Here is a 14,586-nt window from a genome sequence, read left to right as displayed (position 1 = left end):
AGGCAGCAGTATTTATGTTCAACCATATTGAAAAGATTGTGTTTTTAAGGTTGGGAAAGATTGCTAGATGCGCTCCAGGGCTCCCATCCATGTTTAGTTCTGTAAACACAGAGCACGATGGCTTGTGATGTCATTGCATCCTCTACTGCGCATGCGGGACACTTAAGTTGTATAAATGCAGTTCACACAGGAGATCACGTACATCGTCGCATATATTTGGAAATGTGAACAGCAACACAAAAAATTCGTAAGTAAGCATCAAGGCCTGCAGTTTGAACTTAGCTTCAGATACTACAGGCACCACAACCTGTTTCCAGTACCTGGTTGTCTGCTGTTAGGTGGAACTGGACCTCGTAGTCCTCGCCCAGCAGAGTGGCTTTGAACATGCCGTCATGGAGTTGGTCGAGTGACAGCACCTCTTTAGGAATCACATGGTACAGAAACGTGTCCGAGTCCTGGACAGCAGACAAGAAGGTAAACACAGCGGATGATTTGAGGAAAGAGAGGATGTTTGCTGGTCGCAGGTCAATATTTACATCTTTGATCTTTAATTTAGTTTTTTTTCCATTCCAAATCTAACAAGATTTTTTAATAAAAAGTGACCCAAACTAAACAATCAGTTTTAAGCTGTGAAAACACTGTACAGGGTTCCTACAGCATAAGGCAAGTTAAATTCAAGAATTTTTAAGACTTTTTAATGCCACTTGAAATAAAAATTTAAGACCAAATTGACAAGAAACACAAGAAAAACCTGCTTGCTACAACTTAACCCAAAGGTTTATTTGAACATAAACCACTGCACTAATGTTTCAGATTTTGAAAAGCTTCCCATACAGGAAGAAAGCTAAAAACACACAAATGACAGATATATTTTAACAATTATTTAACTGAATTCACAAACTTTGTTTTGGCAGGAAACAAAACAAATCAGTTTTAATGGAACAAGACAATTTACTTTTAAAATAAGAAAACACAATTGCATTGTCTTATTTCAAGTGAATATTACCTAATTATGTTATTTTAAGACTAAAAATACTCATTCCATTAGCAAATTATCTTATTTACTTACTCAAATTAATGGTAAACAAACTTAATTTAAGACATTTTTCTCATTTTTAGATGTTTTTTGCAGTGTCCACAACGTACCATCAGGCTTAAAGTTGGCTCGATCGAAAAATTCTTGCACGACTGAAAAATCGGCCCAAAAAGGGCAAAAAAAATTGTACAGTGTATGCCCAGCTTTAGCTACCCAATGTTGGGTTTTCGGTGTAACTAAATCTCAAAGGATCTTTTAAGGATTTATTATTTGTTTCTTCTCCAAATTATTTTTCAGATATAAAGGATTTGCAGAACCGGATCATGAACCCACCAGAACTGACGAGTTTGTCTTGCTGAGGTGGTTCCTGATCACGTCATCGGTTGGCAGAAAGAGCGTAAATATCCGTTGATCCAGGTGCCCAGACAGGTTGTACATCTGTGAGAAAGCAAAAATAAAATAAGAGCACTAAGACAGATGAGAAGTTCGAAACATTAAAGAGACTCTGAGACAATCTCACCAGAGCGTACTGTCTGAAGAGAGAGAAGCTGGATGAGGCGTTCAGGAACGCCATCACAGTGGGAGGTTCAGGTGGAAGGTCTGAGCGGGACGGGGTCAGAACCTGACACCACAGACAGGTGAGAAAAAACATCAAGATGAAGTCAGACAAATATGAACGGCTCTTATCAAATTAATAGTTTGCATAGAATAGAAGAAGGTGGCTGAACTACATGAGGATCAGTTTCCTAATCAGTCTTCATTTTCTCTTTGGTGCAATAAATGAAAAAATGAAAAAACAGATGACCGGACTTTTCCCTTAAACCCAAAAGTTAAAAAACTTTCATATTCAGAATACAATCTTCTGAAAGTACTTTAACTATGAAATTGTGCCATACTCTTCAATAACTGAGTGTTTTTAACTAATACTGCGTAATGCTACTAATGCTGCGTTCACACCGGACGCAGCAGGAGCAGCAAAATCACGTCTGCTGCTTCCTTTTTGCTGCTTGTACCAGTTTAGTTCTGACGCGCGTCTGAAGCAGCTTTGCTGCTCTGGCTGCGCGGTTGAAAAGTGGCTCTGACGCGTGTTGGGCAGAGCTACTCTATCCTTTATTTGCCTTGCAGCTATATTTGCTGTGATCAGTGGGAATAAAGTAGTTTTAATATGTTTTTAAGTGGGAAAATCCACCTGAAAACTTAATCAGCGCAGTCAGTTCATCCAGATTACCATCCTGCCTTCCGATTTTATTTCTGTCGGAGCCGCTCAGACCCCCACATACCAGCGGTGCGCTGTCAGTAGGAATCAGCGGCTGGAAGGCGGTTTTCATTTACGTAATCCAAACTGCAGGCAGCAGGATAAGAAAAGCAAACATATTCTGCCAGCAGGTTTCAGCATTTTAAGTTAATTTAGGCGTCAATAAACTGTTTCAGAGGAGTGATCATAGCGCTCTGTATCATCAGCGATGTGTTTGTCTCCCTGCCAGCTCCCAGATCAGCTTCTCTGATTGGTTGACGCGGCGCGTTGAGCAGCAAAAGTTAAATATTTCCATCTCGAGACTTGAATGTGTTTTACTGGAGGCATCCATGTTTGTCAAAGAACACTACTGCCACCTACTGGTTTGTGACATCACGGTGCGGTATCGGCTGTTGATCAAGTCCCAGTGCTGTATCTGGTGTTTGTCACAACGCGCTATTATCCAAGTCATCTTGAAAACATTCTTCTTCCAAATGTTGGCTACATATTACGTGTTTTTTCTCTGGCCAGAGGTTCGATGGCAAATCCTCCCTCTTCAAGTTGGCGATCCAACGACCAACCCGTCCGTGGAGGATCAGGAATCAGAAAGGTGGAATAATTCTTCTTTTTCACTTACTCCAGCTGCCATGCACGTGGGCATTGTCAGTTTCACTATAGCTCTGGTGAATTTCAATGGTGAAGTCCTCTGGAAATCTTCAATAATTGTTGTTGATTGCAGATGTTTCTAGTAGTTCCCATTGATTTAGCTTGTAAAGCGGGGAGAATGGCGCTAGGCTTACCGCACAGTGACGTCATTACCAGAAGATGGCAGAAGGGAGGGGTTACTATATTTGGGCAAAATGGCCGCTACCAGACTCAATGATCGCGACAAAATATATAATTTTATAATATTTTTGTACTGATTAATGCTAAATTCATTAAATCATCGTATTAGTTTTAGGTATAGATAATGATCCATTGATCAGTGCTTGCTGACCGGACTTTTCCTTTAAAGCTTAATAAGAAGTGAACGTGATTGGACCAAACCAGCCGGTTTGACTCCTACCTTGTTTATGGTGTGGATGAAGCCGTTGACCGCAGGCACGTTGTGGGAAATGATGGCGGCATCTCCAATGTGGAGCACCTGGACAAAAACCAACAACCGATCAGAAAATATTTCACCATGTGCTTGGTTGTAAACTTGGGCTGAGAGGGGAAGACTTGATCAACAACCAACAATCACTGATGCAGCACTTTAATTATTTCAAAATGAAAAAGTTTTCATTTATTCAGAGCTTTTTAGTATTGGAAATAAAAACCCACTCAAATATTATTGCAGATATTAAACTTGCAAGGAAGCAAGGAAGATGCATATATATGCATATATTTTTATATATATATATATATATATATATATATATATATATATATATATATATATATATATATATATATATATATATATATATATATATATGTTTTATATATTTTTTTTATTTGTTCTTTTTAATTATTTTTTTATTTTATTTATTTTTTAAATTTTAAATTTTTTTTTATTTTACAGGCATTTGGTGAGTTTACTTTCCAATATAATGATAAAAACATGAAATAAAGTCATTCCATTATAAATGTTACCATTAATGCATTGAACTTGAATATTCTCAAACAGGGACTCCATATTTAATGTGTAGTTTTTCCAGACCAAGCTCTTCTGGTGAGCTGCTCCTCAGAGGTGGCTCCTAATCAGGGCCTTAGCTACCATTGAGGATAGCAAGTTCATGTCCTCTGTATTTGTTTCAATTTATATTTTGCCTAAATTGTGATATATAAACTAAAAATAAATCACTAAAGGATCAAATTACACTGAAACTGTAATTTATTTAATCGATGATCTTGGTCTCACACAAAACTGGGTGTTTTATATCTGAAGAGTGGCGCGACTGTTTAATAAAACAGTGCAGCCATTTGGTCAATATGCACTGTTGCTATGGTAACGGACCACAACACAGCAAAAAAGCACAGAGCAGCACATGGGGGGACATGAAGTTGCAGAAACAAAATAAATCATATAGTTAAAAAAATTATTCATTATTCAAAATTATAATAATAATATTAAAACATATTCTGTAATAACTTGCCCTTACTTCAAAAGTCACCATAATGGTCTTAAAAAAAAAAAAAAGCCTCAAAGTGCCATATGTATTTACAAGCGTTGTGATGTTGTAAACTCCTTTATTTAGTTATTTGTTTAAATGTGCATATTTTATATTGTTTATTCAATATTTGTACTGTTAGGACAATTCTGCTTCATTCTATCCCTATTCTCCTACTCTGCAGAATCTGTTAGTTCAATCTCTAACCTTCTGTTCTCTCTGTTTTTTCTCATAGTAGCTTCATCTGGTCTGTTCCTGTTTGGCTGTGACTCCATCCTGGAGAGAAATATCAGCTGTGCTGCTGCCATCAACACCTTTGTTTTTAGATGCTGGAGATCGGTCTGTTTTCCTTTTCCAGTGTAGTCCTGTTTCTCTGACCGTGACTAACTGGATGTGCTCTCTTCATCCTCGGACATGGAAGCTGGCTCGGAGCTCGTCTGCCTGGCTGTGTGTTTCCTGGACTTTTAGAGCTGTTTTTTGTATCTCTGTTTCTTTTTCTATGTCTGCTTCTGTCTCCTTGAACCCCAGTCAGCCTCAGCAGATGGCCGATTAATAAAACTCACTGAAATATGATGTTGAAAGCGTATTGTTTTCTTTTCTATCAGCTCAGTTTTTGACTGTTGATATTCTTCACTAAAGGGAAAACAGGAGGAGGAGGAAAAGGCCGAGTCAAACCGAGCTCCTCTTTGGGCCGAGCTGCAGGAGGAGCATTGAGGAGAGAGAAAGAGGGAGAGCAGGAACTAGAAAAGGAAGATACGGTGCTGGAACTTCATATGTTTTAAAAGTCAAATATTTACTGCATGATACTTCAAGTATTGGGTAATATAATAACAGAAATATGTTAAAAGGCTGGTTATCCTTAACAAGAGCGAACAGATTAGGCACCATCATCAACATACCATTGTAATAGATTGTAATAGAGATTGATGTCTATAATAATGAAGTAAATATGAAGCAACTAATTCCACTTATACTGGAATGTCTTTTGTTGCACATTTCTAACCATCAATAGACAAAAGCTTCAAAAGAAAGATGACATCAAAAAAGTTTACAAGTTTATAATGCCTGAAATGTCATGCAGGGAAAGAGGAACAAAGAAAAGTACCGACTAGCCTGTTCAAAAGTCACAATGGTGTTTGTTGTGCTCCTTTAGACTCTAAAGATGGCCAGATTTAAATAATGGAATTAAAAACATGTGAGGCACAGAGCTGAACCCACCTAGAAGTGACTGACCCTTGACCTCAGTATTTTTTGGGCCTTGCTCCTAAGTTTGCTGTGAGTCAACGTTCTTACCCCGCTGACGTTGCTGATCTCCCACTCGGTGGAGGAGTCCAGAGTGGGCACCTTGTGTCCCACCAGACCCTCCAGGTCCTCCAAAGAGTAAACTCCCCTTAGGAAGTGGGCCCTGAAACCATGACAACCAGGATAAACAAACAAATAAGACTGACTTATCACCTATTAACTCTTTTACAAGGAACCTTTAACAGATGTCAAGAGGAAATGGGAGGAGGAACTGGCTACGAACTTTTCTGAAGACATATAGTAATCCATACTAAATAACATTCATGCATCCTCCATCTGCTTGAGGCAAAGAGTCATTCAGTTCAAAGTTGTTCATAGATTACATTGGTCCAAAGTGAGACTGTCCAAAATTAAACAAGTGTGATTGATGTGGAGTGGAACTGGGCACCTTATCACACATATTCTGGCTCTGTTCTAAATTGAAAAACTTCTGGGAGCCCATTTTCAAATTTCTCTCTGACTCTTTTGGTATTAGCATTAAACCTGAGGCCACGATATTTGGAATATCATTGCATTAAATTTTCATCACAAAATTAAAAATGTAATTTATTTTGCCACACTAGAAGACAAATTTTGTTTAAATGGAAAGACACACACCCGCCAACCTTTAAGTTATGGCCGGTTGATCTTATGCATCATTTGACATTAGAGAAAATGAGATTCTCTACAAGATGGTGTTTTGATTTGGTTCTGTTCTGTGTATTTTAGTTGATACTCTTAGTCAGCGGTGCCAAGTGTCTCAGTATAAATACCTAATAAATCTACTTAAGTCCTTTTTTTTATAATAACCTGTACGTAACCTTTTTCAGATAACTTTTTACTTTTATTCCCTATTTTTGAACACAAAAGTTTTTTATCCTCGACGACTAATTTTTGCAAAAGTAGTTAATTGCTTCAGGTCCAGTAACATTCCTGTATAACACATTACTCTGTATAGTTTGTCCTTTTTCCAAACCTACTTTTGACAGAGGTGGTTTTATGCTACCAGAACCCTGCCTGTCTCTAGTTCTACAAGAGAACAAGATATGCTTCTGTCCTTCCCACAGATTAAAAGGTTCTAACCCAGAGATCATTTATTCCTAATCCAATTTTGTAGGCCAACTTTCTAAGAAAAAAAAAAACAGTTAATATAAAGATAAAAAGTTTAAAGTCATGCGTGTGGATTCCTGACCGCAGTAAGTGAGGCAGGCGGTGCCGGCTGGTCCAGAAAAATATGTCGGTCATGCTCAGGTTCCCAAAGGCTCTTAATGAAGGAGACAAGACGGTGAGGTTCCCGCTAAGATCCCCCTGAGCCTCTTTACACCTCTGAAATCAAACACAACAATCTGAAGTAGTAGAAACACAGCTTGGTTGACCATATCTCTGACACAAAAGGTTTGATATGGAAAAAAAAAAAAAAAGAAGAAAAAAAGAGAAAAAGGCAGCATGGTGTATTCCCACACAACTCTTTACCACTCACTGATATTATGGAGGAACAATCCTGCCATAATCAAAAATAAATACAGTAATAAATAGATACTCAATAAATAAGTAAGCATACAATTAATTGCCCCCAAAATACAATAAAATTTATAAATGTAGGTAGCAATTTAATTATACAGTGAGACATAAATGTATATATCTCTTTTAATTAGCTTTTTTATTTATTCGCTTTTGTAATAATTACCTTATAATTAATTGCCTTATAATTACCTTATTTATTTGCATAATGAGGCAGAAATGCAGACAGAAATGTAAATACGACAGGCAGAAATAAATAGCATGGAAGAAATAAATAGGGTAACAAATACAAAGAAAGGATAATACAGACAATAAGTAAATACTTAAAAAAATAAGTAATAAATAGATAAAGTTGAAGATTATTACAGACAATAAATAAATAAGGTAATTATTACAAAGGTGAAAAAAAGAAGCTAATTAAAAGAGATATACATTTATGTGTCACTGTATAATTTTATTTCTACCTACATTTATTTATTTATTCATTGTATTTTTGAGGGGCAATTATTGCATTCTTATTTATTTTTGGAGCATTTATGTATTTATTTTTAATTTTGGCAGGATTGGTCCTCCATATATTATGCTCTATGATGTATTTTAAATATTCACCTTTTTAGGGTTTTAGGTTCCATTGAATTAAAGACGGAAGAGCTTTAAACACCTTCTGTGATTCTTTTCAAGGTGTTTCATAGGTACAGTCCAGGTATATCTGACCTGGAAATGCTAAAAAGGCTAGATTCTTCAGTATTTATAACTTCTTACTTCAGATGACACTGAGCTTCAGAACAAAACACAGCGGACTGCTGTGTTTTTTCTTCTTTCCTATGCGAGTGCACCACACTGGTGTCATTGAAATTGTCCCCAGAGGAGGCTAACCTTCCATGAAAGCTAAATTCTTGCTGCTTCTATCAGATTATCTTAGCCTTATTCTAGGATTTTCTAACTAAAAGATGAACAGCCAGAGCGTAAGACTTAAGTTGTTGTGGTTTCTCACTGTCTCTGCTGCTATTTCATTTGTTACTATGATTGGCTAGAAGCAAACTTTGGTAGGCGGGCACTAGGTATTGCTTTGCCCAATCAGCTCAGAAGGATCTTCTTAATGTCTTTCATTCCCTGGACCAGATTTGATCAGAGCAGCCCATGGTTAATAATGTGTAGAAAAAAAACTGAGTGCTTAACCTGGCAAGCCAGACTAATAAGGAGCAACTTTGGCTATGCTCTTTTAAACTGAGCTACCCCACATTTCAAACCTAAAATCACCAAAGTTTACACGGGTCACAAGAATTGGACAGTAAACATTTAATTCTTCTTTTACAGAGAAAATACTACCTGTTAAATATGTATGGTGCCTCTTACAGAAAATATCCTAACAGATTGCAAATAAATACAGTTTTCTGTCAATCAATTTTTGCCAAAACTCAGAGTTTTTTTTGTCAGACTCGGAAGTTGTAATATCTAAACATGTTGCAAACAAAACCATCCACCAGTCCAGGAGAGCTCTCACAAATCATTCCGGTATATATCTGCTCGTCTTATTACCATGGATTATGTCATGGTCTTGGCGCTGATGAATGGCTTAATGGTCCATTCACCTGTCTATTTCTGCCCAGTTTCTCATCAATGTTCATCTGTTTCACCTGCTCCAGTCTCTATTCAACCTGCTTGCTCCTAGTCCTCAATGGCAGATTATTCAAGCCTTTGGTGAGAGTTCTCTAGCGTACCTGTTTGTGTTCTGATCGCCTGATCCTGACCTGTTCTACCTTTGGACCTCTGAGCCTGCCTGTTCCGGTTCTGAGCCGCTGGCCTGACCTGTCTTCGGACTCCTGCTGGATCCTGCCTGTGGACTGAACCTGGATCTGCTTCCTGCCTTCAACTTGGTTTTGCTTCAGTACCTCTTTGGATCTCTGATCTTCTGGCTTGGACTCCTGTTAACCTCTTCGACACCAGCTTTGGTTTCTGGATAGTTCCGCCTTCCTTTATCTGCTTGTCATCCAGTTCTGCAGTCTTCAAGGCTTCAGCGTCTTGAACTCTCTGGGCAGCATTCACTGCTTGTTGGCAACCATTCAGCTGTTTTTGGTTGCCAACAACTTCCGGGCACAGACTCTACTTTAAGACCAGGTTAGTGACTCATGCATTCATAATCATCTGCCATCAGGTTTTCGTGATCACTAATCTGAGTTTTCCCTCTGCATAGATCCCTGCCTTAGACATCCCTGGAGATTCTTAATTTTTAAGAAACACTTCTTAGAAGTACACCTGTCTGTTTGCCTTGAATTCTGGGTCCTCTGTTCTGAGCCTTGACAGATTATCACTACTTTTCAAGGTGTATTGTGGGAAATTTCTACTTTTTCATCCACTAGACGTTCAGACACTCCTCTAAAATGGCGTAACCACTATATAGTGCCCTATATTGTGATTAGGGTGGACGATCAGGACACAGCCATGGGCTCCGTGTCACACAGCAGCCATTTTTGCACATTCTTTGGCAAGTTTAATAGGTATACCTTTTAAACACAGGAAGCAAATGGCTAATCTCATTTCAGCAACTCTAAATTAAGGCATGATGATCAGAGGGTCTGGGGCCACCTGTATGCAGGGTTGTCAGTGAGACAGCATCAGAAAGGATGAAAAGGCAGTTTGGGTCATTTTGGGTACTTTTGAAGCAGCCGATCTCCTGGATTTCACATACAGCAATCTCTTCGGTTTGGATCAGAGAAGAACAGACAGACTGCTTTGAGATGTCAGAAAGGCAACAGCTGCTTTAGAAAACCACAGTTTGCAGTAGAAATTCCCCAAAGGCCACCACTCTTGTTGGCTGGGAACAGGAAACTGAGGTAAAAATTCCTCAAGCTCACCAGACCAGGACCAGAACAGATCGGAAAATCCAGATAGACATGTCAGTGAATCCATGTACATGGAAATATCTGCTTGCCCCTCAACGGGTCCCTGAATATCCCGGTTGTCGTGGTTATTGTTTTGGACAATACCTGTCTCTTTATGACTGCATTGGACCTGCAATGTTGGCCGTTTACAGCAGGACAAGCTCAAAACCTCTCAGACTGGTTTCCTTCACAGGCACCAGATATCAGTCAAGCAGAGCAGCTCCGGAATGTGGTGAAGCAAGACACTCATCACAGATATCCGACCTGCTTCTGTCCGGTCCATTCGGACTAAAATATAGGATCCAAACCGATGCAAAAAAAGGTGTACCTAATAAAGAGTGAATACGATTATATAAAATTAACCCTTGGTGTTTGAGTAATTCAGTCTCTGCCCAGTGCACAAAGTCTTATTAGGCCCAAAAAAGACTAAGTAAACACTGTCCTGGTGTTTGTTGCTTTATTTGAACAACAATCCTTTTTTATAGTCATATGTGAATATAAACATACATCTTTAAAGACTGCCCAGAGGTGGAAGCTACAGCAGAGGTCGGACCACTAACACACATAAACAGACAGTTTGAGAATCAGCTGCTGAGGAGCAAATGTGAAAGTTACGCACCAGAATTTGTTTGTTGAGGCCGAGGAACTGGAAGTGCATGTCCAGCTCCTAATAAAAAAAATAAATAAATAAAAATACAGAAAAAAAGTTATTATCAGGGTTAAGAACGGTTTAGTGAACTCTTTCTTTTTGTTTTTAGGTGTCAAATGTACAGAAGAGGATAAGGGCCAGTGGGGGAAAAAAAAAAAAAGTTAACTGATTTTTAAATTTTATTTCAGTTTAACATGGGAAAAAAGTCAGAATTCTGACTTTTTTCTCAAATTTCTGACTTTAATCTCAGAATTCTGACTTTTTTTATTGTCAGAATTCAGTCAGAATTCTGAGATTAAAGTGAGAATTCTGAGACTAAAGTCAAAATTCTGAGAAAAAAGTCCCATGGTAAACTGAAATAAAATTTAAAAATCAGTTAACTTTTTTTTTTTTTCCCCCACTGGCCCTTATCCTCTTCCGTACATTTGACACCTACAGTTGACCTTCTTTATCTCAGCTGCATCATTAGTTGCTTACATGAGAATCAAAACACATATTTAAAAAACTTTGACAACTGAATCATCTCTGAATCATTGAGGAAAACATCTATTGTGAGAACATGAAATTCACAGCAGAAGCATAAAAAGGTGCTTTTTGGGAAATATCGAAAGCACTAAAAAAGAAAAAATACTTTGACTGAACATAAATGTAATATTTGTTTTTAGAGTTCTGATCTTGACTTATTCCTTACAATTGTTCAGACGTTATAGTTTTCTATAAATAGATCTGCTATGACTGAGGTTAGCTGTGATTCTGTGCTGTAAACATTTCTGACCAGACGCTTACATCCTTTAATGTTCCGTAGCACAGTTTTCCATCCCCAAAGAAGCCGTCCAAACAGGTGCAGGTGTGCACTGCATTTTCCTTCAGCTCACATTTGGCCTGACAGACAAACAAATTTCAGTGTCAGAGTTGGGAGATGAACACGAAGCAAATGATGCAAGTAATTTAAAAATATGCAGGAAGCTGCAGGTCTAAAAACAGAAGAGCCGCAGTTGTTTCTAAATGTCCTCCTCCAAATGTAGATCACCAACTCAACATATATATATATATATATATATATATATATATATATATATATATATATATATATATATATATATATTATATTTAATCTCCAGTAAATATGAGTTGTTCTTCTATTTGGTCCAACAACAGGTTCATATGAGTTCTATGTGTTCTGACAGCTGAGGAACTTTTCACCAGAGGAACCAACAGGGAAGCTGTCTCAAGCAGCAGAGAATAAGATCAACTGAAATAAGGTAAGAATATTAATGGTTATCATTTTTTTTTTTTTTTGTATCTTCTTTGGCAAAGAAATAAAACGGGAATTAAACTTAAGCGTTTGTTCTTTTGTATGTGTTGTTTATTGCTTTATATAGTTTTGACAATAATTATAGAAAACAATATTAAAGTTTTCAACAAAAAAACACCCTGAGAGGAATAATTAGGTATACATTTACCTCTACATTTATAAGGTCTACAGATTTATCAGACTTCTTTTTATTATGAATTCAATTTATTAATTTAAGTATTGCAGTTTAATTTAGTCAGGTGCTGTATGTTAGCCAGTGATCCCCGACTTTAGGGTACTCATACCCCTAGTGGTCCATGAGAGCATAGCAAGGGGTACATGAAAATCACACTTATGTGTCATCCTTTGGCAGATATATTTTATAGACCTTTCCCACTGGCTGGAAAAACCTGTCTAAACCTGGGAACAATCGGCTTTCAGTGGTAGTAGGAACAGGTCACTGACGCATGTCTACCCGGATTAAAATCGCCTCGGCTCTGATCGGCATATTACGGTGGCTGAGAAGTGCAAAACACATTTACAATTCAAAAACACATTAACAAATAAAAAACAAAATAACATTTGAAGAAACAAAATTATATTTTGTGAAACAAATGTATTTTTGAAAAAAAAGTTTAAATTTTTAAAAACAAATTTACATTTTAGCAAACAAATTAACATTAACAAATAAACAAAATAACATTTGAAGAAACAAAATTATATTTTATGAAACAAATGTATTTTTGAAAAAAAAAGTTTAAATTTTTAAAAACACATTTACAATTCAAAAACACATTAACAAATAAAAAACAAAATAACATTTGAAGAAACAAAATTATATTTTATGAAACAATTTAGTTTTGAAAAAAAAAGTTTAAATTTTTAAAAACACATTTACATTTAAGGAAACAAATTCACATTTTAAATAAGTTAGATTTTAGGTGAGAGAAAGTTTCATTTTAGAGGAAAAAAAATACATTATAGGGAAACAAATTTACATCTAAAAAAAAATTGACCGTTCGGAAACACTTGTACAAGTGCAAAGACAAAACTGCAAGTGGCAAAACACATTTACATAGCCAAAAACAAATTAACAAAAGACGGCTACACGGAAAGGGAATGTCCCAGTGGCCGGATGTGACGTCACGATTACCCTGACTTGTAGTACAAACAGCTCAATCTGTAGTCCTCCTGCTTCACGTGAAAAGTCAGCGGCGATTTTAGATGGAAAGAATTGCACTGAAGCTGTTTTTCTTAAGTTTACGCTAACCGAACAATGTTTTCAGCCAATTTACACCATTTTGTTCTTCGTGCGGACGGTCTCTGGAACTTTTACGGGACACGGTACAAGGTGGCAGGACCAAGCAGCAGGGCCGGGCTCAATTCGTGGCAGTGGCTGAGGCAGAGCCTGCCATCGGAGAGGCCGATGGTGGCCGCTGCCGGCAGAGACTGCCATCGGAGAGGCCGATGGTGGCCGCTGCCGGCAGAGACTGCCATCGGAGAGGCCGATGGTGGCCGCTGCCGGCAGAGACTGCCATCGGAGAGGCCGATGGTGGCCGCTGCACGATGGTGGCTGCTGCCGGCCGAGGCCACTTACTCGCAGATAAAGTACTCCGTTCCATCAAGTAAATGTGACATTATAAAAGTTTTAATGCAGTTTATTAAGCACTAACATCACAATAAAAAGAAACCCATAAAGAATACATTTTAATACAGGTTATTAAGCGATAACATCACAATATATAGCCTATATATATATATATATCTATATAAAACAATCTACTTAGAAGTACTATAAATAAGGCATTTGCCGAAAAATGGCAGGAAAAATACCCAAAAAATAATTAAATACCAAAGAAAAGTAACTAAAAAACTACATGACAAAATAATAGTGGCTCCGGCCAGTAATACCCGGCCCTGCTGCTTGGTCCTGCCACCTGGTCCGTGTCCCGTAAAAGTTCCAGAGACCGTCCGCACGAAGAACAAAATGGTGTAAATTGGCTGAAAACATTGTTCGGTTAGCGTAAACTTAAGAAAAACAGCTTCAGTGCAATTCTTTCCATCTAAAATCGCCGCTGACTTTTCACGTGAAGCAGGAGGACTACAGATTGAGCTGTTTGTACTACAAGTCAGGGTAATCGTGACGTCACATCCGGCCACTGGGACATTCCCTTTCCGTGTAGCCGTCTTTTGTTAATTTGTTTTTGGCTATGTAAATGTGTTTTGCCACTTGCAGTTTTGTCTTTGCACTTGTACAAGTGTTTCCGAACGGTCAATTTTTTTTAGATGTAAATTTGTTTCCCTATAATGTATTTTTTTTCTCTAAAATGAAACTTTCTCTCACCTAAAATCTAACTTATTTAAAATGTGAATTTGTTTCCTTAAATGTAAATGTGTTTTTAAAAATTTTAACTTTTTTTTCAAAAATAAATTGTTTCATAAAATATAATTGTTTCTTCAAATTTTATTTTGTTTTTTATTTGTTAATGTGTTTTTGAATTGTAAATGTGTTTTGCACTTCTCAGCCACCGTAGCA

General features: G+C 37.4%; 1 protein-coding gene across 1 annotated transcript in view; it reads right to left on the bottom strand.

Moving 5' to 3' along the window:
* Nucleotides 1-14,586, bottom strand: part of stab1 (stabilin 1) — a 180,894-nt gene that overhangs the window by 110,041 nt on the left and 56,267 nt on the right. Inside the window, exons 27-34 of the mRNA XM_038295866.1 lie at nt 11,543-11,638; nt 10,727-10,774; nt 6,897-7,030; nt 5,717-5,828; nt 3,337-3,414; nt 1,557-1,658; nt 1,370-1,474; nt 321-455 (exon numbers count right to left, since the gene is read on the bottom strand). Coding sequence (XP_038151794.1) covers nt 321-455; nt 1,370-1,474; nt 1,557-1,658; nt 3,337-3,414; nt 5,717-5,828; nt 6,897-7,030; nt 10,727-10,774; nt 11,543-11,638 — 810 coding nt within the window. The remainder of the gene's footprint in view (nt 1-320; nt 456-1,369; nt 1,475-1,556; nt 1,659-3,336; nt 3,415-5,716; nt 5,829-6,896; nt 7,031-10,726; nt 10,775-11,542; nt 11,639-14,586) is intronic.

The sequence above is a fragment of the Cyprinodon tularosa genome, unplaced genomic scaffold (assembly GCF_016077235.1).
Source record: "Cyprinodon tularosa strain WSP-4 unplaced genomic scaffold, ASM1607723v1 ctg361, whole genome shotgun sequence".
Taxonomy (NCBI): domain Eukaryota; kingdom Metazoa; phylum Chordata; class Actinopteri; order Cyprinodontiformes; family Cyprinodontidae; genus Cyprinodon; species Cyprinodon tularosa.
This window is presented reverse-complemented; position numbering and strand designations above follow the sequence as displayed.